General features: G+C 49.2%; 1 protein-coding gene across 3 annotated transcripts in view; it reads right to left on the bottom strand.

The window, feature by feature from the left end:
• Positions 1–231: 231 nt before the first annotated feature.
• The window catches only part of ZDHHC9 (zinc finger DHHC-type palmitoyltransferase 9), a 43,834-nt gene continuing 16,251 nt past the window's right edge, over positions 232–27,814 (bottom strand). For all 3 annotated transcript variants that reach the window (XM_034781542.1, XM_034781545.1, XM_034781543.1), the window contains 8 exons: positions 11,788–11,948; positions 11,017–11,175; positions 6,089–6,226; positions 5,882–5,930; positions 5,502–5,604; positions 4,800–4,903; positions 3,973–4,171; positions 232–2,786 (listed from right to left, as the gene is read on the bottom strand). In XM_034781542.1, coding sequence (XP_034637433.1) covers positions 2,682–2,786; positions 3,973–4,171; positions 4,800–4,903; positions 5,502–5,604; positions 5,882–5,930; positions 6,089–6,226; positions 11,017–11,175; positions 11,788–11,948 — 1,018 coding nt within the window. In that variant the 3' untranslated portion in view covers positions 232–2,681. The remainder of the gene's footprint in view (positions 2,787–3,972; positions 4,172–4,799; positions 4,904–5,501; positions 5,605–5,881; positions 5,931–6,088; positions 6,227–11,016; positions 11,176–11,787; positions 11,949–27,814) is intronic.

Here is a 27,814-nt window from a genome sequence, read left to right as displayed (position 1 = left end):
CCCACCCCACAAGCTCAGCCCAACCATCTGACTTTCTCTTCAGCCAGGTATTGCCAAGGGCTCCCCACAAGGGTCCTGAGCTGCCCCAGTGACATTAACACACACAGAGTAAAATCTGAAAACATGGTTCTTTACAAACAGGGCCCAGCCCCTCTGGTTTTCCGGAGTAAGGGATGCCTCAGGAAAGAGAGTTGAAAGACAGACACACACAGAAAGAGACCACATCTCAGAGGCTTTCAAACTGATTAGGATTCCTTCATTTGTTTAAAAAATCCAAAACACAAAAAAACTTCCTTCATTGAGAAACTTAACAGATCAGAAAAGGAGCCACGGTGCAAGAGGCACCAGAGGGGGCCTCCTCCCCCCCCAGTGGGCAGAGTTTGACACAATACATTAGAAAATAGATTAGTAAAAACAAAAATACATTTTTTGCAACAACTTTGAGATTTGGTCGGTAGCATGTTGGGGGCAGGTGGAAGAGTTTGGCTGTAGCCTCCAACACAGTCCCCAGCAGGCAGGGGGCTCTAGCATGGGCAGGGAGTGGAACACCACTGGAGTGGCAGAGAGCTGAGCCTATGCAGCAAGGACAAGTCCCACCCACAGGACTAAGTCTTCCAAGGGGAGGGGTGTGGAGAGCCCAGAACCAGGCACAGGGTCGGTGATCTCAGAGGGGCCAGCCAGACTCAAGGCTCCTCCTCTGTGCTCTTCCAGCAGGGGAAGAGGGGACAGTTCTCCAGGGGACAACACACTCCAGCTGGAGCTAAAGGAGGCAGCAATTTTGAACTGTGCTCAATTGTAGAGATGTGGGGGGAGGGGAAGAGTGGGAATGCCTCTGGCCATCCCACTTGCATCAAGCCAGCATAGAGCGGGAGCTTTAAGGGGACAAGAGGCTGGGCCCCACAGCCAAGGGAGTAACAGGAAGGACCCTGCTCCCAGATCTCAACAGTGCTGCCCTTGAGCCAGAGAGGTAGGGCAGCTCCAACCTCCCCTGCTACTCTGCAGAGCACTGCCTTTCAGGACTCTCAACACAGACCTGCTGTAAGAGGAGTGCTGGGAGACAGGGCACAGTGCAGGTCTCACATGCTAGGATCACCTCCAATGCCAGCTGAGACACAGTTCTGAGAACTAGTTACTAACAGGCCAGTAAATGTGGGGCTCCTGCCTCAAGCTTGGGGGAGAAGCAGGTCAGACACCTTAGTAACCCCAATTCCTTCTTCCCTCCACACCAGGGTCTCACCCTAGGACATACCACAAATGGAGGGGAATCAGAGTGCCCTCTTGAGCGGAATCAGGCATTCCCCCTAGGTAGAGACTGGGAATTCCAACAGACAGGCAGGCAGGGGACACCCCTCCCCAGGAAGCGCATGGGGTTGCTACAGACGGGCTCCTCCTTTTAGCCCCACTCAACATCTCTTGGTGGGAGATGGGGAGGGAAGATGGCACAAAGGAGATGGCTGAGCTGCCTCAAAGCAGCCTTTGAGCTGAGACTGGGAGCCCAGCTCATGCAGACAGGAGGAGCAAGGAGTCAGGCTCCAAAGAGTGCCTTCTCCCAAGGCAACAGCCCCTGTGAACGGCCCGCCCATCCCCTGCCCCAGCTGGTGGAACCCCTCGCAGCCAGAGCTGCTCCAGGTGGAAAAGCACGTAGGGGCCCTGGAATACTGCAGCAAGGCCTAGGCACCCCTGACAAAGGGAGTTCAGAGCCAACCGGGGCAGAGAGCAGGAAAGAGCTTTTTATCATTTACTTCAATGGGGGCACACCCCTCAAGGGTGGAAGCCCCATTGCTTGGGGCAGCAAACACAGGAGTCGACAAGGCACTAGGGAACAAATCCTGCCCTGGCCCCAGCAACAGACTGCATGACCCAAGAGGGCTCTTCCCTCACGATTCCCTGGTGCAACTGCTCTGCAGCTGATGCAGGGTCAAGAGAGTAGGGAGCTCTGCACCTGGCATTGCTCTCCCCACACACTCCTGCAGTGAAAGGTGCACTCCTCAAAGGGAAAAGGAGGCTGCCCACTCCATGACTGATCAAGGACCTCTAATGCCTGCTAGTCACTAACGGGGAAGTTTGGGAAGGAAGCTACAGAAAACCATCCCCAGGTGGAATGCCTGCCCAGGTGTTTCTGGCCCTCTTGGCACACAAGACAGTATTTCCTGGCCACCCCACCACCTTAAACAATAAAATAATGCCACAGATGGAGGGAGAAGGGGGAGGGAGAGAGACAAACACTGCCACGGTCACAGTCACCTTCCCATCATGATTCCTCAATCCTGCCGCTCCACTGCAGGGCAGCTGCCAATGTCAGAGATGACTGCTGGGGCAGAAAGAGAGGACCACGGCCAGGCTAGCATTTAGCACTAAGGACCAACTGCAGAGCGAGAAGTCCTACCTCAGCCTGTACCGAGACCAGCTGCAAGGGTAAAGGTCTGTACCAATGACTGACATGCTCTGCTCGCTCTTAGAATCCATTGGCAATTACCTGGGCCAGGCGCACTCCTGTCCACAATCGAGGTGAATAAAGACTAAAGCAAAATGGCCATGAAGAATCACCTGCCAGCCAGCCCATCTGCTCCCCTCAGTGAGGGGTTGTCTGCTCGCCTGCCAGCTAGCCGGCCTTCTCCGCCTGGTAATCACTTCTGGCATTGATTGGACAGAACAAACAATGTTCTCTGCTTGAAAGGAGGTTAGTGCTCGGTTGGCCCATCATCCCGGGGCTGTGCTGGGAGCTCCACAGCAGAAGGCCGAGTCTCCTCCGGCATCCCAGTGGGGCTCAGCGGCAGCATGGGGACCTGGGAAGAGGAGAGAGAGTAATGGGATGGAGCAGACACTCCCAAACCCACAGTGTGTCTTTCCCTCCAAAACTACAGGCAACAGCAGGGATGGGAACGAAGGACAGGAAGGGCCCTCCTGCATCAATCAGTTCAGACCCAGCTATTGCAGGCCACCCTGTCATATAATCCTGTTCGACTGATCAAGCTCCGTAGTAAAACTAGCTGGGCTGTTCGCCCCACTGCTCTGACTAAGAGGCTGTTCCAGAGCCTCCTTCCTTTGCTCATTAAACTCAGTTTGTTCATGGACAGTTTGTCCCTACTTGTTCCTGCCCCAACATTGTCCTGTAGCTTCAACACCCTTCTCTCTCTCTGCTGCTTCCCCCATGGCCAACAATGGCTTCAGGCTCCTGTTTGCCTTTCTTCACCTGCAGGCCAAGGTTAGAGGGGCCGGGTGAAGAGTGGAAGAGGGAACTAACTAATTGCCCCTGCCTACCCCCGTCCTTTCAACGAGCCCAGCAGCCCCCTCAGCCACTGTTCTCTCTCGTGAGGTTACACTCCCAGTTCAGGTTTGGCACCACCGAGTGCTGCTGCAAGGCAAGTGGAGGAGCCGGGTTAGAGAGGAGGAAAGGGGCCCAGGGAACTGGGAACGAGTGGATTACGCAGGCTTCCAACAGATACAGTTGCCCTGCAGAAGCAGGTGCTGCCATAACACCCTCACCCAGAGATGGAAACGTGGGGAGGAAAAAAGGCTCCAGAGCGAGTGATAAATCAGGCCAGGGTCCAGGCTTCTGGGCCCCCTGCTCACTACACCATGGCTTCCTCCTACTGCAGTGAGTGCCCAGTGCCAACACTGGCAGGGTGCGATTCCCAGGATAACAGCCCCCAGCTGACCACACCTGCCTTCAGGGTGCCATAAGAGAGTGCAAAGGAGCCCGGCTGCTTGGAAGCTTCTTTTTAGCCACCCTGCTCTCCTCCCATCACAGACACCGCCGCTGCCAGCATCATCTCTGCAGAAAGACTCCTTCCAGGAGGTCCCTCAGCTCAGGACCTAGCTTTACTCCAAGAACAGTTGCCTCACTCCCCCTACTGAATGTTGTTCTCAGCCCCTTTCTTCCTCCTGGCTAGAACTGGAGCTTATGGCTACCATCACCAGCAGGAAAGGAGTGCAGGGCATCTCGCCGCATGGAGAAAGAGGGTCACTTACTGCACTTTGACGTGTGGGACTGCTGCTGCCCTCCTGAACGCTGCCCACTACCTGCGCACCAAGCACCTGAGCAGCACTGGGCTCCTGAGTGCTGCTCTTCTCCAGCACGCTGGGCTCCTGAGTGCTGGGCCCCCGAGTGCTGCTCTCCCCCTGCGCACCACTCTCCACCTGCTGCAAGATGCCCCGTCTGTCCAGAACACTGCAAGGAACAGAGTGGGGAGGCTGAGGGCACAACCCTGCTTCGCCCAAGGCAGGACCGGGGGGGGGAGGGGTTGTGGAGGGCCTGAGGGCAGAGTCTGGCCTTGCCCAAGGCAATCCCTGCAGCTAGGACAGGAACAAGGCGGCTGCCAGGGAGGGCGAACATCACAGTCTCTGTTCTCGCTGCATGGCTTACAGAAACAGAAGCTCCTCTGCTCCCCAGCCAGCACCAGAGCCCCATGTGAAACAGCGCACCTAACTCCTGAGCAAAGGCCTGAAACCTCAAGGTAAGGCTGGGATGCCAGGAGCAGAGGCCAGCTCCCTGGGACAAAGTCTCTTGGCAGGCCGACAGCCCTGGGGAGAGGAGCTGCCCCTTGGCTGAGGAAGGATGAAGTGCAGCACAAACTTACCTCGCTACAGGTACATACAGAAGGCCCCCTCTCCCTCAGGTTTTGGGTACAGACACCACCCCCCTCTCTCCTAGAGGAAGCCACACATGGCTGAACAGTTCCCCACTGTGTAATGGGCTGGCAAGGCCAGGGCTTATGCCACAGACATTCGCATCCATGACCCAGAGCCCACCCCACCCCAAGTGGCAGGCAGGCATGTGATTGCTCCCCAGCTCTTACCTGGGGGGCAGGGGCCCACACAGCACTTCACAGCAGTTCTTCACAATGTTCCCATGGCTATAAGGATTCTGCACCCGATTCTTCCCAGTCCACGCCCCCTTAATCTGCAAGCAGAGAACATCCCAAAGGGATGGGGTGTGAGCTCCCTGCCAGACCAAGGCTCTCGAGCATTCAGCTCCACTGACTGATGCACCAGGGCACTGCACATGTGCCCCTTGTTCATCGTGGTTACACGCCACCTGGGCTCTGGCTGCCTCTCAGAGCAGGGCTTGGACCCTGTTATTTCCATTGCTGACACATGGAGACCATCAGCCCTAGCACGAACCTACCCCCCTGGGGACTGAAGAGTGGGGGCCCAGACTCCTTGTGCATCTAGTGGCTGGGCAGGGGCTGAAGAGAGGGGATTTGGGCCCTCCCCATTCCTGAGCAGCAGACCCAAGGAGGCCTCAGAATAAGCTTGGGTTGACCTAAACTGCATTTCTGGGGCCTGTGGCAGCAGTGAACCCGTGGGCTGCCCTGGATGTATGCCCTCCCTCCACCCCCCAGCCTATGCCTGGGGTTTGGCCTTGCTGCGTGCGAGGGGAATTCACCCAGTGATGAACTGATGAGAAAGGGTGGGGGGGAGGGGAGAGGAGATGGCTCTGAAGAGAAGCTGGAGAGGGGCAAGCAGACAGACAGGAGAGAGTGGGGAACATCACTCACGTCTTCGTTGGTCGTCTGATTCAGAGCCACCAGGAAGGTGTGGAATCCAGTTAACCCCACCACTGACCAGAGGGTGAAGAAACAGATAAGCACCTCCAGTACCGTGAGCAGCTGGTTAAGGATCCACAACCCCACAGCATAGCATTTATCTTCCACTGACCCTGCTCCATGACACTGTGTGTCGCTCCCCTCTGCTCCCCCTAAACATATATACCTACTCCTCTCCCACCCCCCAATTAAAAAGAAAGCCTCCAGAAAGCCCCTGAGAAGATGCTGCACACAAGGGCTGTGGCTGCTTTTCAGACACACACCTCCCTCCCTCCCTCACCAGGGTATGGGGTGGGAGAGGCAGGTACACTCCACGCAGCGGGGAAAGATATGTTCCGGGGGTCTCTTTCAACGTGTTCAGGAAGCCAATCTTCATGGACTCTGGGCAACACAAATGAGAGAGGTTAATGTACAGTGCTGCCCAGGAAGACAGAACTCATGCCTCCTCCAATCTATTGATTTTCTGTGCTGATCTTGACCCAACTCCCCATCCCGACAACACAGCTCCCCACTCTGATCCCCCCGCCAGCAGGACTCACTGAGCGCCACGTAGACAATGTTGAAGGTGAAGATGTAGATGGTGAGGAGCGAGAGCGAGAGAATGAAGAGGTAGAAGTAGCGGTAGTTCCTCTTCCCCACGCAGTTCCCAACCCAGGGGCAGTGATGGTCAAAGCGCTCTGGGGGAGCAAGAGAAGGACGTCAGCACACCTGCAGCGTGGGGCGAGGCAGGGGCACCCAAGCCCTGCCAACACATCCCACCAGCACAGCTGGGGAAGCCAAAGTCCAAGCCCAAGGCAAGGGGCTTCCATTTCCCGTGCCTCCATCAGCACAAAGCGCTCTCAGGTTGTACCAAGCTAAGTCTCCAGGGGGAAGAATACTTCCTAACCCACTCCTCTGCACAGAAAACACTCCCCCATGCTGCAGCTCTGGAAGAGGAAGGCCTCTAGTGTGGGGATACCTGGCCTTTTCCAGACCAACACCCCATGCCACAATTGAAGAGTTTCAGGACCCCCTCCATCTGTTACAAAGACAGAGAGCATGGTCAATACACGGGCCCGAGCGTGGCCCCAGGTAGAGACCCCATCCTCCAACGAAACGAGGCAAAGGGGCTAACAAAGCTCCTCCACTGAGCAGAGTGCTCCTGAAGCAGAGAGGTCACTTCTAGTTGGGTATTCAGCTCTATGGGAAGTGTACTGAGCACTGCTGTTCCTGCTCCCAGAGTGCACTGCTGTTTGTTTCCAGTAAAAGGGTACGTCTTCACTACCCGCCGTATCGACGGGTAGCAATCGATTTATCCGGGATCGATATATTGCGTCTCGTTAAGACATGATATATTGATCCCCGAACGCGCTCACCATCGACTCCGGAACTCCACCAGAGCGAGCAGCGGTAGCACAGTCGACGGGGGAGCCGCGGCCATCGATCCCACACCGTGTGGACCCCAGGTAATTCGATCCAAGATACTTCGACTTCAGCTACGCTATTTGCGTGGCTGAAGTTGCGTATCTTGGATCGAATCCCTCCTCCCCCCCCCAGTGTAGACCAGCCCTTAGATATAACCCACTCAGCCCCATTAACCTAGTGTAAATTTCAGTTACAAAAATCAGCAACTGCTCCCCTTCATCCTCTGAGCATCCCACAGTGTGCAGATCACAGCTATTGCAGATAAAAGGTGGAGGATATATTTATTAATTACACACACACACACACACACACACACTCTTAACTTTAAAAGAACATTATTAAGGTTGCAAAGGAAAACACTCACAAGTTAGGAAATGTCAGAATTAAGCTTGCCCGTGCAACCTTAATTTGCCTCCTGCATACCTATGTATATGACAGTATTTAATTCCATGATCATACTATTTTTTTCCCCAAGAGAACAGCTGCTTCATTTTAAAGAGTCATTATTAAGGGCACAAGAGCAAACCATCTCAATGCATAGGAAAGATGGGAAGTACGGGGGATGACCTTGGCTTAACCAGGAAATCTTCAACAACCAAAAAAAGAGTGATACAAGAAGCGGAAACTAAGTCAAATTATTAAGGATGAATATAAAAAAAAAGCATGTCGGGGCAAAATTAGAAAGGCCAAGACAAAAAACAAGATAAAACTAGGTAGGGACACAAAAGGTAACAAGAAAACATTTTACAAATATGTGAGAGGCAAGAGAAAGACCAAAGACAGGGTAGGCCCATTTCTCAATGAAGAAAGAAAGACAGTAATGGCTTAAGCATTAAATGCCTTTTTTGTTTCAATTTTCACCAAAAAAGTTAGCAGTGACTGATGACTAACACAGTGAACATCAGTGTAAATGGGGTAGGATCTGAGGCAGATCGAATCTACCTGGATTTCAGCAAGGCATTTGATACAGTTCCACAAGGGAAATAATTAGTTAAATTGGAGAAGATGGGGATTAATATGAGAACTGAAATGTGGACAAGGAATTGGTTAGTGGGGAGAATGCAACACGTCATACTAAAAAGTGAACTGTCAGGCCAGAGGGAGGTTACTACTGGAGTTCCTCAGGGATTGGTCTTCAGACCGATCATATTTAACATTTTTATTAATGGTCTTCACACAAAAAGTGGGAGTGTGCTAATAAAATCTGCAGATGACACAAAGTTGGGAGGTGTTGCTAATAAAGAGGAGGACCAGAATATCACACAAGAAGATTTGGACAACCTTGAAAACTGGAGTAATAGAAATGGGATGGAATTTAATGGTAAAAGGTCATGCACTTAGGGATTAAGAACAAGAATTTTTGTTACAAACTGGGGACTTATCAGTTGGAAGTGACAGAGGAGGAGGAAAAAGACATGGTATATTGGTTGATCACAGAATGACTATGAGTTGCCAGTGTGATGTGGCCATTGAAAAGGCTAATGCAGTCCTATGATGCATCAGGTGAGGTACTTCCATTAGAGGACAGGGATGTGTTAGTACCGTTATACAAGGCACTGGTGAGACCTCATCTGGAATACTGTTTGCAATTCTGGTCTCCCATGATTAAGATGAATTCAAACTGGAACAAGTTCAGAAAAGGGCTACCAAGATGATCCGAGAAATGGAGAACCTACCTTACAAGAGGAGACTCAAAGAGCTTGGCTTGTTTACCCTAACCAAAAGAAGGCTGAGGGGAGATATGATTGCTCTCTACAAATACATCAGAGGAATATATACCATGGAGAGAGAGGCATTAAGTGCCAATGTGGACACAAGAATAAATGGATATAAACTGGCCATCAACAAGTTTAGGCTTGAAATTAGACGAAGGTTTCTAACCATCAGAGGAGTGAAGTTCTGCAACAGCCTTCCAAGGGGAGCAAAAAAACCCTAACTGGCTTCAGGACTGAGCATGATAAGTTTATGGAGGGGATGGTAGGACTAGACTACTTACAATGGCATGTAGCCCATCTGCGACTGCCAGGAGCAAATATCTCCAATGGCTGGTGATGGATGCTAGATGGGGTGGGCTGAGTTACTGCAGAGAATTCTTTCCCAGGTGTCTGGCTGGTGAGTCTTGCCCACATGCTCAGGGTCTAACTGATTTCCATATTTAGGGTCGGGAAGGAATTCCCCATGGGGGCTTTTCATCTTCCTTTGCCACATGACTCAGGGGTCACTTGCAGCTTTAAACTAGTGTAAACGGTGGATTCTCTGTAACTTGAAGTCTTTAAATAAAGGTTTGAGGACTTCAATAACTCAGCCAGAGGTTCCGGGTCTATTACAGGAGTGGGTGGGTGAGGTTCTGTGGCCTGAGATGTGCACAAGGTCAGACTATATGAGCATGATGGTCCCTTTCAGCCTTCAAGTCTATGAATCTTTGTAAATAAACAAGATTTTCCCTCCTAGTAGGAAAAACCCACAGGGCCCCAAAGTTTGACTAGCCACTCCGGTCAAAAGGGGGTAACAATACAAAGTGTAGTGCTAAATACTTGGAAAAAATCAGGCCCTAGAGGCCTCAAATTGGGTACCCAAAATTAGTGGACACCTTTGACCTTAATCTTTCTGTGCCTCAGCCTCATCTGTAAAATTAGGATAATCCCACCCCTTCATTTCATGGGGTGTGGGGAAGTCAAACCAGTGGTTGTGAAACACTCCGATATTGTAGTGATGAGTGCTACAGAAAAGCCCCCACAAAAATTAGTAATTCTGTCTCCAAAGCAGAGTTTGAAAGCATGCAGTAAAAAAGACAGGGGACATTCACTGAGCAATGACAAAAACTACTGAATAGCTGCCCATTAAGCGAGTACCATCCATCCTGTGCACTGAATGAGGCAGGGATCCTGCACCCAAAATAGTATTAAAAACTACCATAATGCATGCACACAGCTGACCTTAATTGTGGCATTTCCTATCTTTCAACTGCTTGACTTTGCAACCTTAATGTTCTTTTAACCGAAGTTGTATATATAATTTCCTAGGTTTTTTAAAAAGCAATCTGAAAATAAGTTCCATCATATTGATACCTACATGGGTTTTCAGCAGGGTTGGAACCTTTAGTTCCACCCCCCCAGAACTCTGCTGCTTGAGCTAATGGAGTAATCGATAGCAATAGTAGGTTGTTATTCTGTATTTGGCCCATCACTAGATGGGGAAGAAAACAAACAAGCACTTTGCCAGTGAGTTTCACAGATATTTTCTGACAGCAGCAGAATGGTGAGACTCAGGAATGTTGGGTTCTACTACAGACACAGGAGCAGAGCGCACTCTAGTGGGCATGGAGTCTTCTGCCCACTCCCCACAAGCTTACCACTTTCTTCCCTGTCCCCCGCAACCTGTCTCTGTCACAGTCCTGTCTCTTCCCCATCCCTGGCACCTCGTTCTGGTCCCATTCTCCACTCCTCAGGCTTCTCAGCCGAGTCCCAGTTTCCTTGCCCAGCCACCAGTCCCATTTCCCCTTCCTGCTCCTCATCTGATCTGTTCCCCTTCCCCCCCCCCACGACATACACACACAAAATAGCTCCCAGTCCTAGCCTCCGTCACTGGGCTTCACATCCAATCTCAAATTCAAAACTGATAGAAGGAAATACTTTATGCCACACAAACTGTGGAACTCATTGCCACAAAGTTGTTGGCCAAGAATTTAGCAAGACTCAAAGAGGGACTGAGCAATTACATGGATAACAAGAATATCCAGAGTTAGAATAGTTAATGCTAAAAAAAAAAAAAATTTATTGGAAGGTAGATAAAGCCTCCAGCTTCAGATTTTAAACCAATCTCTGACTATTTGGGATTAGAATGAGACCTTCATAGGGAGCAGATTATCCCCCATCTGCTATTGAATGGTTTTCCTTCAAAGCAGCTGGGATTGGCCACTAGTGGAGACAGGATTTACAGGGCTAAATATACCCTCGATCTGATCCCATCTGGTAGTTCCTATGTCCCAGATGCTAACATGCGAGGCCTGAGTGCTGGATTGAGGTCTCCCCCATGGCAAGGGCACTGTGCTCTCTTAACTCACCCACACAATTGTCGCAGATGCTGCAGTGCGAGGCACGGGGGGGGCGGAATATCTTGCACGTATAACAGTACTTCAGCTTCACTATCTGGTTGTTGATCTGGAAGTTTTTGATACGCGGGGGCGGGCGCTGACCCTGAGGCACAGTTCCATTGGTGGCCTCTGAAAGCAAAAGCCAATCAGACACCAGAATTGTTAATCCAAGTCCACTGCATTCAACACTAACTGCTTGTTCCATCTCATTAACACCAAGACCAGGAGAGCCTGCAATGCCCAGAGCCATCGGCAGCAGCTCTGTTCACAGCTCTAAGAACTTGGGGCCAGGTGAAGAGATGCCAAGGACTCTGCTGAGTGAAGGAACAGTGGCAAACCATTGCTAGGATGTACCTGCGCCTGACATCACCTTCCAGGAAGAGAGAGAACGACCCAGATTTGATCTCCCTGCTCCCATTCCCTATCATGGGAGTGAGTGGGATGTTGGGGAGGGAGACGGGAATTCCCTAGGCAAACCCAGCACAGCAGGAGAGCGAACGCATGTGAGCTGATGGATAGGTACTTCGGGAATAGGGGGGGGGGAAGCGGGGGGCTTCCAGGGCTGAGAGACATGTAGAGCACCACAGCCACTCTCCAGGCACACTCACTCCTCTCACAGAGTCAGTAGGGAAGATATGCCCCCCAGTAAACTTCCCACACCAACCCAGGCTCTAGCGCACTCACACTCCTTCACAAAGGGCTCGGGGAAGGTACTCTGGCATAGATTCTGTTGACACTCACCAATCTCCATTTCAATGAAGGCTGCCTCATCAGGCAGGGCTCTGGGGATCACACCAGGATCACTGAAACTTGTCCGCAGAAGCATAGCCATCGCGAACAGGAAAAGAACTACTGCAAAGACAGGGATGGCTGGAGACAGCTGAACTGCCAGGTAGCGACACCTACAGAGGGAGAGAAGGAGGTGCTGAATCAAACCAAACAACAGCCTGGACAAAACTCTCTCTTCAAAGCCTGGGAAGGTCTCAGAGCCCAGACGCAGCCATGTAGTAGTTCTCCAGTGGATCGCTGTGAGGATCACATCTGGAGAGACTGCTCGGTGTCCATATCCCATCCCAGTCACCAGGGCATAACACTTTTGGGGCAGCTACAACAAGTGTTACCATGGAAGGTATAAACAGGGAAGTGTGATAACGTATTCTTAGTTTTAATGCAGTAAATACTTCCATCTCCCATCTCTTCTCTCAGCTGGAACCAAGGACAACCAGAACCCTGTGACCAGCCAGCTCCTTACCAATCAACCTGGGAATTTCTCCTGTGAAGGAGTGCAATACACTCAGAAGGCACTGGCTGTCCAGAAAGAATATGACTAAAACAATAGAAATATATTAAAGAGGACCCTTCCTAGAGCCCTGTTCCTTTAAGAGGTGGGAGGAACAGTGGAGCCCAAAAGTTTCAGGACAGAATGAGCAAGGTTGGAGGCGACTGGCTTCACTGAACTCTCCTGCTTACCACCCAGAGTTTACTCCAAAGCTTGAAAAGTAACTCCAATAATATTCCCAAGCCCTGCACTCGTTATCGGGGGAGTCACTTACAAAGGAATTCATTAGGGCTGTTGCTGCACAACAGGGCCTTCTGCTCCCCCTGTACCCTTTTGAGACATCAGGCTCCACACTCAAACAAGAGAAAAGCAGGAAAGACTCTGTTCACATCCCTTACATACACCCCTGCCCCCACCCCCAAGATTGTAATTTCTTGTCAAACACACAAGCCACAAGCTTACGAAAACCAGGAGTGGCACAGTTAAGGTTGTGAAGTATGTGGAGTAACGCCTTAACTCTCCCCCTTGTTGGGATGCCACCACCTGCTACTGGGTTTTGGAGCGGGCAATGTCTGCCTAAGGTGCAGGAAACTAAGGCTTTGTCTACATGAAAATTGGCACCAGAGTCATGCCATCAGTTTAGTTACATCAGTGCAAGCTCCCCACGTAGACAGGCTATACTGGAACAAAGCAGGATTTAGGCAAGTGTAGCTGCTCAGTCATGATGCAGTTACTCTGCTGCAAATTCTCTCAATGTTGACATGGCCTAATTGTAGGACACCCACCACTCCCACCCCCGGGCGCACATACACGTTAGCCTCTTTATTTAGAATTATGCAGCTGGAAACCAAGGAGAAGCTGTTCACTGCATCCAGGGTCATATCCAGTAGCTGGCTGCAAGTGCTTCCTATATCAATGCTCCTGCACAGGCCACACTGAAGATCCAGCTGGACTGTGTGAATAGGAGTCTGGTTTGTCATTGCGTTGGGTACAGCGGAAATAACATTTGTTTCTGGTTAGAGTGGGATAAGGTACTATGATGCCCCCAGTTCCTATTGCCATCTCTAGGGGTGCCAAGAAAGAGACTAGTGTGCACCCAAAGCATCAAAATGGCGTAAGTCTCATGGAGGGTTGGCTCTTTTTAGCCTCCTAAGCAGGAGTGCAAGTAGGGTGGGATGCTCCAGTACGCAGTACGGGCAAGAAATTTTTAGCACGTACAGGGTACCGGAGCAGAACATGGCTAGGGAGGGCATTCATTCTTTATATGGCTTTACCAGCACAATACATATGCTAACCAACTTAAACAAAGGGTTTGTTTAAGTTTGTTAGCATATGTATTGTGCTGTTAAATTGGTCAAGAATCCTCAAGAGGACAGGGGTGTGGGGGGTGGGAGATGGAAGGTGTTTAAACAGTGTTTTTGATTCTGTTTCTCCCCATTGGTCTGAATTATCCATGACATCCATACTGCATCACATCAAGTCCAGATCATTAGAGAAATGCCTCTGCCTGCACTGACCAGAGGATGTTTGAATTCTGATGTTAGCTCAGTTCTGCAGCCTGACAGGAATCAGGCGTTGTCCCCAGTGTACAAAGAATTCTTCTTTGCAGCCAAACTAGTCTAACATGCATTTTGTTAACGAACTGGAGCAGCAAAACAAAGAAAACAAATGCATCATTTTCCAGCTTTGTGGGTGAGAGAACTATAAGTGAAGATTATAATGCCGGACGCTGATGGCCTTAAACCAGCTGCCTCAGGAATCTGCAAAGAACTTTGCTGAAAACACATCCCTCATCTTAGCAACAGAGCTAAGACTTATCACACATCTGCCCACCTTTATTCGAGTGACGCTCCTTCTGATCTGACAGCTCAGGCATTGTCAGTTTCGTCCAGAACCATTTACAAACTTGGAACCTAATCCTGTAACCCCTTAATCATTTGATCAATCCCATTAAAGACAATAGGACTATTTGCATGACTATGGACCACTTTTGTGGACTGGTAAGAGTTTCAGGAGTCTGTTCTGTTCCTATAAAGCCGTGGTTCCCAAATTTTAACAGCCCGCGAACCCCTTTCACTAAATTGTGACATCTCGTGAACCCCCTCCTAAAAATGAATATTTCCAGGGATTTAAGTTTAAATTTCCTCAGTGTGATGGATTCGCTTGCTTTGCTCTGCATAGCTCTTGGAAGTCTGGAACCACTGGAGAAAGATAAAGTCTAAGGTCTGGTTCAGCATCAAGTCTGTTTCTGTATTTGGTTTTCAGATGTGCATATGAGGAAAATGCTTTCTCGCATAAGTATGTTGTTGAAAATGGTAACAAAACTGCAGCAGCTTTTTCTGCCAGAAAGGGGTACTCGTTTCTTAAACTCAGCCAAAAGTTGATCAATGATAGATTTCTGAAACTCCTTTTCAGTTCATAATCACAGGAGAACTCAATCAATTTCTCTTTTTCCTCGGTGTTTAATATCTGTGCTGAGAAAGTGGTATCATCAAAAGGGTTGCGAATTCAGTCATTATCACCTGACATAGCTGGAAAGTATTCCCTGAAAGTTGTGCAAAGTCCTTTTAGGTGTGCAATTATATTGGTTTTAGTGCACTGATCCAACTGAAGTTTATGTTCTACCAGGAAGTCATGAAGATTACTGAATCACTCAGTTTGATTGTTTTCATTGTTTTCCAAACAACTTCCCCAGAACTGCAACTTCTTTATCAGGGATTCAGCTCGCTCTTGCACATTGAAAACTGTTATATTGAGGCCTTGAAGAGATAAATTTAGGTCATTAATTCTTGAGAAAATATCTGCTAAATAAGCTAGGCTCTGGAGCCAGAAATTATTTTCCATACAGCTGGCAAGGTGGAAAGGGTGGAAGTTGAAAAAAAACTAGGATTTCCGTTCTAACCTCAAACAAGCACACAAGGATTTTACCCCTTGAGAGCCATCTAACTTCAGTATGGGTCAACACACAGACGTGTATACTACCCATTTTTTCACAACATTGTCCAGCACTTCCTTCAGTCCCTCTGGCATGCGTTTTGTTGCAAGGGCTTGTTTATGAATGCTGCAATGAGTCCAAGAGACTTTTGATGCAACCTTTTTTGTTTGAGCTACAAATCCAGAATACTTCCCCGTCATTGATGTGGCCCCATCAGTGCAAATGCCTAGGCAACGAGACCAATCTATTTCCTTTTCTTGAAAATATGCATTAGTCATACTGAAGATATCTTCTCTTTGGTTTTTCCAATGGTTGGCAAAACAACAGGTCTTCTTCACCCATATTTTCATTCACATAACGTACAAATAGTAGCAAAATAGCTAGATTAGCTATATCAGTTGATTCATCCAACTGTATAGCATAATATGGACTATTTTTCACTCTATGTACAATTGTGGTCTCTACATTATTTGACATGTCATTAATTCTTCGTGACAACGTATTATTGGACAAAGGTACCATGTCAATCCTTTTTGCAGCCTTTTCTCCGAGCATGCAATGAACTACATCTTTTATACATGGACCAGTCAAGCTCTCTGCTATGGTATGGGCTTCTGATGCTTTTGCTACTTTGTAGCTCACACGGTATGACGCTTTAAGTGCATTTTCAATATCAGTACTTGCTTTGGATATAAAACTGGTAATGTCACTTTTCTTCTCAGCTAATTTTTGCTTGAAAAACTCAACAGGCTTGTCGAGTTGTGCAGGATGCCTAGTTTCTAAATGGTGCCGAAGTAGAGAAGGTTTGAGGCTGCTGTTTGCTAGAACATCACCACAAATCACACACAGTGGTTTTGGATGTTCTTGATCACCAATGCATGTAAAGCCATATTTTATATAATCATCGTCATATTTTCTTTTCTTTGTAAGTGACTTTCCAGGACCATCATGATCATTAGACTTAGATTTTCCACAGTGTGGACTTGAGGAAACACTAGCTGATTCCAGCGTCTTTACACTTTCCTTTTTCAGCCACTTATCCATTGAACATGTGTACAAAAGTTCTAATAAAAATAACAAAGAGACTGCTAACAACCAAACTAGAAACTGAGAAGATTCACTCACTGAAGCAAATCAGCACTCCAGAGAGAAGGACAATTACTGAGATACCTTAACACTCCTACATTGGCTACAACGTGCTTCTGGCTGGTTTGGCTCGCAAACAGCTTTTCTTCCGCCGAGGAAGGTGCCCTGGGAGGGACAAATTAGCTTGGACCACCCCCCACGTTCAGCGTGGCCCCCTGCTGACTGCCCTGGATGCAAACTTCCCCTGCCTGACAAGGACAGGGATCCGAGCTGCCACCTGCACCCTGCATGGAGTGCTGGGGTTCAGGGCTGCTGGCTCCCCCGCTGACAGGGGAGGGCTGGGGCTGCCGGCTCAAACTGCCCAGCCCTGCTCTCCCCAAGGCTCGGGCTGCCGGTTCCCTGGCTGACAGGAGGGCTCGGGCTGCTGGATCAAACTGTCCGGCCCCGCTCTCCCTGGGGCTCGGGCTGCCGGCTCCCCCGCTGACAGGGGAGGGGCTCGGGCTGCCGGCTCAAACTGCCCGCCCTCCCTGGGGCTCGGGCTGTCTGCCCTGCAACAGGTCCCAGCAGAGTCCTCTGGGCACCATTAATGAAATTTTTCTTGCGAACCTCCTGAAACGTTCTGCGAACCCCACTTTGGGAACCACCGCTATAAAGGAAGTTGCATCTCCCATTGAAATGCAATGTTTGGGTACAATACCATAAAGCAGTTTAGGATATAGTTCTACTTAAAATTTGTTTTTTAAGAAGTCATACATATGCTGAAACGGTTCCTCACCCAACTCCCATATTCCATATAAACAGACCAAATACTACATATTTGGGGGAAAGTGAGTAGTTAAGCATGTTGATGTTTGTATATACAAAGGGTGTGTGTTGGAGGGGACGGGGAGAGAGTGGGGGCCCCGGGCTGGGGGCAGGGCAGGGAAAAGTCACATGGAGGGTCACGTGGGGCAGTCACGTGGCCCCCCTTGTGTCCCTCCCATGAGGGCAGTACCGGCAAGAAATGATTTCTACTTGCAGCACTGCTCCTAAGGCTCAGAACGGCTGGTGAGTCCCTAATGAGTGCAAGGCTGGAGGGTTGGGGTGGCCCCCAAAGGCTCACAAAAGGGGCCAATGATCTAACTAGGTACTTATATGGCCCCCCTCAGCACAGTATCAGAGTGCTTCACAAATATTAGTGAACCTACACCATTTGTGAGGTGGAACATATGATCCATTTTTACAGATGGGGAAACTGAGGCATTGAATAAATAAGGAAAAATTAGCAGCCACCTCCATGTATTCTAGTGTCCGTGACCTCGTATCATACCATAGGAAGCCTGTGGCAGGAATCAGTACAGAACCTAGCTCTGAATCCTAGCCCAATGCCTTGACCATCCTTTTTCTTCCTGCAGTTCCTCTCTTTCCCTACACACAAATGTCATCACATGCAACTCTTTGGGTACGTCTATACTTACTTCCTGGTCCGGATGTAAGCGATCGATCTTCTGGGATCGATTTATCGCATCTTGTCTAGACGCGATAAATCGATCCCGGAAGTGATTGCCGTCGACACCGGTACTCCAGCTCAGGGAGAGGAGTACGCGGCATCGACGGGGGAGCCTGCCTGCCGCGTCTGGACCTGCAGTAAGTTCGGACTAAGGTACTTCGAATTCAGCTACGTTATTAACGTAGCTGAATTTGCGTACCTTAGTCCGAAGTGGGGGGTTAGTGTGGACCAGGCCTGAGTTAGGCAGTCTCACCTGTGTGTCTCAGAGTGCTTTGCAGACGCAGGAGTAGCCCATTTGTAGCAGCTTAGCTGAACACACACATTTGGCCTAAGCAATGCTGCCTCTCCGAAAGCTAAGCGGACAATAGTTTGTTCTGATATGAGGGACCTGGACTCTATTTGTAGCTCTGCCTGAAGGGATACTGTGGCACCTGTGTCAAGCCCCTGACCTAGCAATGTTAAGGTTGATCTGACTTTTGGGGGAAGACTTTAAATAGGAGTTTCAATGCAACTTTAACTGAACTGGCAATATGGAAATTATTTGATATGGAACCACAATGTTCCCGACATGGTTTGACAGCAGGATTTGACACGCACGTTCAGATCTACACCACAGCCTCTCTTATCACCTGGGCTAAATCAGGGGTTCTCAAGCTGGGGGTCGCGACCCCTCAGAGGGTCGCGAGGTTATTACACGAGGGGTTGCGAGCTGTCAACCTCCACCCCAAACCTCGCTTTGCCTCCAGCATTTATAATAGTGTTTAATATATAAAAAAATGTTTTTAATTTATGGGGGGGGGGGGGTCGCACTCAGAGACTTGCTATGTGAAAGGGGTCACCAGTAAAAAAAGTTTGAGAGCCACTGGGCTAAATGTACTTTGCAAGTGCCTTACATAACTATTTGCTAGACCGCAGTAGAAGGTTGAGATTCCAGACCCCTGCACCTGGCTTTGGAAGGAAAGGATAGTCTGCTGGTTACAGACAGACTAGCCAAGCACAGATTTGGCACATTCAGTCCAAAAGGCAGTGTGGCTGAGTGAGTGTCTTCAGTCTGCCGCACTAGACCTGGGTCCTTGCGCCAAACCAATTACATTGAGCATGCCTGAACAGAGGGGCCCATCAGGGTTTGTAGTCTTGAAAGTTTCACACCAACTAGATGGGTCAAGGGGATAAGCAGCAGTCCTTCGAACCTGACTCTCACAGCCAGTGTCAATTCAAGCCCCAAGTTGGGCAAAAGGCTCGAGGACATATTACTAAAAACTCTCCAGCAAGGTTTTTTTTTTTTGTTTGTTTTTTGGGGCATGTAATCAAAGTGTTTTTGTGAAAAGAATTAAACGTGAATGCTTGCTGGGAAGGGAGTGACATTTTATGGGGCAGAGGAGTGGGAGGGAATGGGGTGAGAGGCAATGTGGCTGCAATGAGGAGAATAAATAAGGACAGGTAAGTAAGGCCTGGCCCACACTAACCCCCCACTTCGAACTAAGGTACGCAAATTCAGCTACGTTATTAACGTAGCTGAATTTGAAGTACCTTAGTTCGAACTTACCGCGGATCCAGACGCGGCAGGCAGGCTCCCCCGTTGATGCCGCGTACTCCTCTTGCCGAGCTGGAGTACCGGCGTCGACGGCGAGCACTTCCGGGATTGATTTATCGCGTCTAGACAAGATGCGATAAATCGATCCCAGAAGATCGATTGCTTACGGCCGGACCAGGAAGTAAGTGTAGACCTGCCCTATGGGAGGTAAAGGGTTGGGGAGGGACATGGGAAGGGGACAAGGGAGTGAGTGGCAGGGGAACTGGGGGAGAATAGGGGCAAGGCGTGCCGCAGCCCCACATTCTCTACAGTGTGCATGCCAAAATCTGGGGGGTCCTAAGCCTTCGTGTTTATGCCAGGATCTGGGGTGGCCCTGCCCATCTATGGATTCTGACCCACTCCATTGCCCACTCTTCATGTGTGCTGGTTCTGGAGGGGCTTTGCCTTTCTGGACTGGTCTGAACTCTCTCCGTGCCCCAATGTGAGCTGGGGTCTGGGGAAGCCCTACCCTACTGGGTGGGGAGCTGAAGCCAGGCAGAACTGGAGCATGCACAAGCACAGGGTTTCTCAACCTGTGAGTTGGGACCCATAATTGGGTCACCAGAATGTTTCAAAGGGTGTCCCATGGGGCTGGCTGGGTTCGCCTCCCTGCTCCAGACACTGCAACCTCTGGAGTCCTAGCACCACTCAGGTTTGGCCCTGCCTCCATGACGACAGGAGTCCGGGTAGGACTGCAATCCCATGGTCCAGGTCACAACTCCACTCTCACAAATTTGATCCTGTTGGTGGGGGCGGGGGGAGGGAGGGGGGAGAGAACCTAGCAATGCAGCAACCATGGAGGTTGCGACACCCAGAGCGGAGACACAAGCCCAGCTAGGAACTGCCAATGTGGGGTGAGTGCCAGGAAGGACCCGAGCGAAACCACTCCAGGACCTTCACCCCCAGACTATTTACTGGGTCAAGACAAGCCGTAAACATTTACAAATGGGTCCTGACCCCTAAAAGTTTGAGAATCACTGCTGGGGTGAGGAGCTGAGAATGGAGCAGTTCACACATCTCAGAGCTATTGTTTCAGGCTATAGGGAGTGTTCTCATTCAGCTGAGACCATCACCTCTGAGCCTCCCATGCTTTCAGGATTATCCTGGGCTGGGGCTTTGACTATAGCAAAGCAGTTGCTGATACATTTCATAAATATTATAGCAGAACAGCCTCTCTGCTTCAGTTAAGACTGTGGGATTTTTCTGTTTAAAAGGACAATTTTTCTAAGTGTTCTAAAATCTGCATGCTTACCTGGCTAGTCTTGAAATTTGCTGTGCTTTGTGGTGGTGCAGGGTAGGCTTAGTGATCCAAATCGGAGGTCATTTGGACAAGAGGTTCCTATGATACAGGCTCCCCTCCCAAACTGCACCCCCCCAAAACTAGCTTTTTTTGAAGTTCACAGATTCCACCAATCTTTTTGTGCACACTTAGCTTCTAAAATGCTAATAGCTTAATGGGCTGGGAAGGAGAGGGTGAACTGGACGAGAGACACAGTCTTCTCTCACATGCTTAAAAGTTACCGTAAGCACCAGTAATGAAACTGTCAAGTTCTTGGGACACACACGATGCCTGAGATTTCCCACAGACTTGGTTATCAACTACACACTCAAAAAGAACGACCACTATCCCCATCCCACTACAACTAGGGCTTGATATCTACAATTAAAAGCTAGGCTGAGATAGCTACATTGGGCAGGGGTAGGACACACCCCTGGCCGTGACACACAAAGTCTATGCCAGAGGCTAGGTCTGCATAGCTTGAATAGTTGAATTCATAGTTGAATGAACTTCATTCAACGCTGTTGGAAAAACCCCTTCCAGCAGTATAGGTTGCATCTATTCCAGAGGTGGGCAAACTATGGCCTGCAGGCCACATCCAGCCCGCGGGACCATCCAGCCCGCGGGACCAACCCTGAGTTCCCGGCCGCGGAGGCTAGCCCCCGGCACCTCCCCTGCTGTCTCCTCTCCCCCGCAGCCTCAGCGCGCAGCAACGACAGTGCTCTGGCCCGCCGCTCCTGTTGGGAAGCATGGGGGCCGTGGCAGCTCTGGCCGGGCTGCAAGTTCCTGCTGCTCTGAGCAGCATAGTAAGGGAGCGGGAGGTTGGATAAGGGGCAGGGGGTCCTGGGGGCAGTCAGGGGACAGGGAGCGGGGGGGGGGGGGGGTTGGAAGTGGGAGGGGCGGATAGGGGGCAGGGTCCAGGCTGTTTAGGGAGGCACAGCCTTCCCTACCCGGCCCTCCATAGCGTTTCACAATGCTGATGTGGCCCTCGAGCCAAAAAGTTTGCCCACCCCTGATCTATGCTAAGGGATTAGGGCAGCATAGCAATGTCAGTATAGTCTCCGTAGTATAGCCATACACCTGCAGGATTGGGGGGCACTTAAGAAACACAGGCAGCAGTGTGACTTAGCAGAGAGAACACTGAACTGGGACTACTAAAACCTGGGCTCTATTCCCAGCTTTGACACTGATTGTCAGGAAGCAGAGCCTGCAGCAGAGCCAGTCACCAGGCAACTCTAAGAGGACAGCTGGCCTGTAGAAGGCTGACTGATTGGTGGAAAGAGTCAGACGACCAGATCTTAAACCCAGCAGCAACAGCTCAAACCATTCTTCCACAACTGCAAAAGCTCCTGTGCCAGCTGGTTCCCAGTCCAGCTCCTGCCTAGTTCCAGCCTTGTTCCTGCCCCCCTCCAGGTAACCTGGTTCTGACATCTGGCATCCATCGGTGATCAGGCACAGTATACTTTGACTCCCCATCTTGCTGACAATCCTGTTTGCCAAGAGCCAAGCTGGGACCAGCAACCCTTTGCAGCTTACAAAATCCGCCAGAGACACAAAGACAATCCGAAGGGGCCCCCAGAAACCCTGTTAAATATCAACATTATGTTGACAGGTTTGACAAAAAAAAAAAAAAAAAGCTGACACCCTACCACCCCATTGCGGCTACATCTAGCCCATTGACATCTAGCCAGGAGCAGAGGTTTCCTGGGGTGCATTCACTCCCTCTCCAAACTCAAACTTAGCTGAATGACATCCTCATTTTCTCTGAATCTCCACAATCATCATGTTTGCACAGTCTTGGAGAGACTTTGCCAAAACCATACTTATGTGAAGCTTAAGAAATACAAGTCTGATAAGGACACGGCGAAATTCATGGGCTATCTCATCATGCCTGAGGGACTCACCATGGACCCACATAAGGTGGCTGCAATATCTGACTGGGCCTCAACCAAGGGTGTACACGGGGTGCTGCAATTCCTGGGATCTGCCAGTTTCTACAGGCGAGTCTCTAGCCTGGTTGCACCCATAATGACACCCCCGCAAAAGGGGAACCAGTTCATCCGGTCCACAGTATCTCAGTCAGCCTTTGATTGGCTGAAGAGGATGTTCACCTCAGCATCCATCCTCCCAGATCCCACTAAACTATTTAGGATTGAAGCAGAAGCCTCAAATTTTGCCATTGGTGCAGTTTTATCTATCATGGGGGCCCCCACAACCATCTCCACCCCTGAGCCTTTTATTCTTGGAAAGCTAACTCCAGGAGGAAAAAAATTATGATATTTGGGACCAGGAGCTACTGGTTATCAAAGTGGCTTTCAAGGAGTGGAGTTACCTACTAGAGGGAGCCCAAATCCTAGTCCAAACTCCTGACAGCTCACAAGAACCTGGAATACCTACAGACTACTAAACATCTTAACCAACACCAGACTTGCTCACTTTGATTTTGCGGTAGCCTTTCGCCCAGGGACAAGAAACAGGAAGGCAGATGCTCTATCCCGCAAAGACAAATATCTCAAACCCGGTGAAGAGCTCTCTTCCACTATGTTCATGGTGTCCAACTTTGTCAATGGAATGATCAACAACAGTCTGACATCCTCCTTCCATTCCCTGGTGACCCATTCGCAACCCAGATCTGCCAGACCCTGAATTATGCAGGTACCAGACCTAACGCCAAGTTCCAACAACAGAACTCTGTCGCAACTGTTGTATTTATGTTCTGAAGGGACAACCTAGGCTTCAGGAAGGGAAGCCATGCTATGATTTGCCACTTGTGAGCCATTTTGGCCAATTCTAGATCTGGAATCAGATCTCAAGTTGCTTCTAGTGGCCAGGCCAATGATCTTACATCAAGGTTTATATAAAAGGTCCTGCAACCTCTGTGCCTGAACCAAGACTGCACCATCAAAACTCCTAGGTCTCCTCCAGCCTCTGCCAATGCCTCCATAGCTGTCTACTATATCAGTGGACTTCATTATAGAACTGCCACATTCTCAGGGACACACAGTAATCCTGGTTGCCACCCACCTCCTACCAAAGATGGCACACTTCATTCCATACCATTACTGTTCCTACCACATAAGAGATGGCTCAGCTTGTCCTGGACAATGTCTTCTGCAACCACAGGTTACCAGTAGATATTGTATAGGACTGGGAACCTCAGCTCATTTCCTGATTCTGGTGGCATTCTGACTCCTTGGCATTGAATCCCTTGCCTCACCCAGCTATCACCCACAGACTCATGGGCAAACAGAGAGTCAAAACTTGGCACAGTATCCTTGCTGCTTTCTGAGTTACCACCAGGACAACTGGTTCCCCCTACCGTGCCACACCAAATTTGCGTGTTAACAATGAAATCCACACCTCAGTCCAACATAGCCCATTCTTTGCAAACTATGGCTTTCACCCCCACTTCCTCTCAGACTTACTGGTAAGTTCCCCAGTGCCAGTTGCTGTGAACTAGTATCCATCCTATACCAAGTGACCTATACCGGGAGATCAAGGAATACTTTCAGTACACCAATGAAGCCTATAAACACCAGGCAGACCAAAACTGTTAGGGTGGCCCCAATCTGGCCATAGGGGACAAGGTATGGCTCTCTGCCCATCTGCCAAACTAGATTACCAATACCTGGGCTCTTTAAAATATTAAAGAACGGTTAAACCCAAAGGCCTTCAGGTTACAGCTGCCAGAGTCCTTGAAAATCCACCCATCTTTCACATTTCACCTTTTAAAGCTGTAAAACAGGATCCTATACCCAAATTGATCAACTCACCACACACAAGTCTGCAGACAGAAGGAGTACTTGGTCCACCAAATCCTTGACTCTTGGCGAGTTAGGGGAAGCCTCCAGTAACTGGTAGGCTGAGGAGACTATGATCCAGGAAAGTAGACTTGGGAACTGGGAGAGAATATTCATGCCCTGGACATATTTGAGAGTTCCACTGGCAGTACCCCGAGAAACGGGCCATGAGGCTCCTAGCAGGCGCCCTTCGGTGGGGGGAGTACTGTCAGGAATCAGGTCCTGCAGCAGAGCCAGTCTCCGGGCAACCTAATGAGTGCAGCTAGCCTGTAGTAAGCTGCCTGACTGGGTGGAAGTCAGCAAACCAGCTGTCCACTTCAGAAGCAGTTTGGCAGCTGCTCAAAGCACTCACCCATGGCTGTGACAGTTCCTGTGCCTGCTTGTCCCAGCCTTGCTCCCACCTTGTTCCAGCCCTCTTCCTGTGCCTGACACAGCCCTGCCCCCAGCCTTGCCTCACTCCAGGTTACTGGCTCTAACCCTGGGCTCAGATTCCTGACTTCTTACTTCATCTCTGACCCCAGCTGCGATCCTGGGCTCTGATTCCTGGCTACCAACTCCTGATCCAACCCCTAGGCACAACCACCCATGTCCCAGTCTCAGACTCTGGCCTGCTGGATGACTTTGGCCAAGAGACTTCATCTCTCTGTGCCTCAGTTCACACATTTCTACAATTAAAATAATGATGTTTCCTTCCTTAAGGCTACTAGCCTTAAGTAAGATCTAGGTATTATCATCACCTGGCCACAAAAACATCTGGGCTGCATTCCTACATGCCTACATGACCATTACCTCCTACCAACCCTTCTCTTTGTTAAAAAAAAAAATTAGGAAATTAAATGGCAAAAGAATTTGTTAATGCAGAATGAAGGTTGCCCAGTGATAGCTCATGCCCTTCCAGAACGTCTAGGTCAGTAAAACTCAAACTTATGAAAACCAGGAAGTACAGAGTCAAGGTGCACACCCACGCAACCTTAACTCTTCCCTCTTTGAGCAATGTCCCAATAAGCCCAGAACACACACACTCACAGTCTGCCTTTGCCCTGTACTGAACAGGAGCTCCCTACACTTATACACTTAGTAGATGCGGGGGTCTTTTCGTGGAGTAGCCTAAATTATACAACTCCTTCAAATCCTTTACCCATATGTACATACTATCACACATTGAACTTTCACTTACTATCATTAAACCCACAGGCCACACATGTTCCAACTAACTGCTGATACCCCCATGGCAAGAAGGCTCGTGCCCTGCTACTGACACAGTGCTGATATGTATCAGAGGGGTAGCCGTGTTAGTCTGAATCTGTAAAAAGCAACAGAGGGTCCTGTGGCACCTTTGAGACTAACAGAAGTACTGGGAGCATAAGCTTTCGTGGGTAAGAACCTCACTTCTTCAGATGCAAGAAGTGAGGTTCTTACCCACGAAAGCTTATGCTCCCAGTACTTCTGTTAGTCTCAAAGGTGCCACAGGACCCTCTGTTGCTTTTTACAGATTCAGACTAACACGGCTACCCCTCTGATACNTGAACTCCAATTGCATTCACGGTGTAGCTGTATTGAATGGTAGAGAAATTAGTTGGAGCAGCTTGGAAGAGCTGTGATTGTGATATGAGGTGATCTGAATGTCTGTGGCCCTATGTGGGTATATTTGAGCCCCTCTCCTTGACCCCCTTTGTGTGTGTGACAGAAGGAAAGAGATGCATCTGTACCATGAGAGATCCAGGATGTCCATATCAGCACTAAGCAACAGAGGGTTCTGTGGCACCTTTGAGACTTACAGAAGTACTGGGAGCATAAGCTTTCGTGGGTAAGAACCTCACTTCTTGCATCTGAAGAAGTGAGGTTCTTACCCACGAAAGCTTATGCTCCCAGTACTTCTGTAAGTCTCAAAGGTGCCACAGAACCCTCTGTTGCTTAGTGCTGATATGGACATCCTGGATCTCTCATGGTACAGATGCATCTCTTTCCTTCTGTCACACACACAAAGGGGGTCAAGGAGAGGGGCTCAAATATACCCACATAGGGCCACAGACATTCAGATCACCTCATATCACAATCACAGCTCTTCCAAGCTGCTCCAACTAATTTCTCTACCATTCAATACAGCTACACCGTGAATGCAATTGGAGTTCATGCAGCTAGTGGCTATCGCAAATTCCAGGAGGGTGGAGTTAAGACTGTATGGACCTTTACCTTAACTCTGTATTTCCTCGTTTTCACAATGCTTTTCTCAACAACTGAACTGAACTAGTTGGATAAACTGAAATGAAGGAACCATTCTCTGCACCTGCAGAAGAAACTACTCCTGTCAAAAGCTGGTGTAGCACTTCAGCAAACTCTAGTTTTCAGGTGCTCAGCCAGTAACTTCTACTAATTCAGCGCTTTGACTTCCTTTAAAACTTCAGCAGTAAACATGTTCTGCTTGATTTATTAAAATTTTATTTAAGTGATTTTAATAGATTATAGTAAGCTTGACTTAACATAGGATATAACTTTTTTAAATGTATGTAAATTTAAAAAATTAGGTTTAAATAAAAACTTTTTTTTAAAACAATGGTATCTATCCTCTTTCTACATCAAGTCCCTCTCTGAATCTTACTAAGCTCTTGGCCTCAATGAACTCCTGTAGCAGTGAGTGCCCAGTCTAATCACACAAGGTAGGACAAAGTCTTTCCTTTTATAAGTTTTAAGCTTGCCAACTTTCAGTTATTTAACGTCCCTTTGTTCTTGTGCTATGAGACAAGGAGAGCAAACATTCCTGATATCTCTTCTCTAGACCAGTGGTTCTCAAACTTATTTGATCGGGCGGCCCCCACTCTTTGTGTGTCTGTTTACGCTCCCCTGCCAAAACAAGTAAATATACTGCTGCCCAGGCAGAATGGAGAGCAGCAGCTGGTAGCTAGGTGCCCAGCTCTGAAGGCAGTGCTGCGCCAGCAGCAGTGCAGATGTAAGGGTGGGGTGGCAATGTTAAACGTTAAATGTGAAAAGCCACATTGCCACCCTTACGTCTGTACTGCTGCTGCCACCCTGGGGCTGACAGCTGGCACCTCAACTGGAGCCCTGCCACGTCCTCCAGGTGAGGGACTGGTAGTGGAAGGGGGCGTGCAAGAATTAATTAATTATAATTAATTTTTAATTTATTTAATTTAATGGAGATAGCCCATCTCCTAGAACTGGAAGGGACCTTGAAAGGTCATTGAGTCCAGCAGCCTGCCTTCACTAGCAGGACCAAGTACTGATTTTGCCCCAGATCCCCAAGTGGCCCCCTCAAGGATTGAACTCACAACCCTGGGTTTAGCAGGCCAATGCTCAAACCACTGAGCTATT

Source organism: Trachemys scripta, chromosome 9 (assembly GCF_013100865.1).
Source record: "Trachemys scripta elegans isolate TJP31775 chromosome 9, CAS_Tse_1.0, whole genome shotgun sequence".
Classification (NCBI taxonomy): Eukaryota; Metazoa; Chordata; order Testudines; family Emydidae; genus Trachemys; species Trachemys scripta.
The sequence above is the reverse complement of the archived record's forward strand: the minus strand, read 5'-3'. Positions and strand labels throughout refer to the sequence as shown.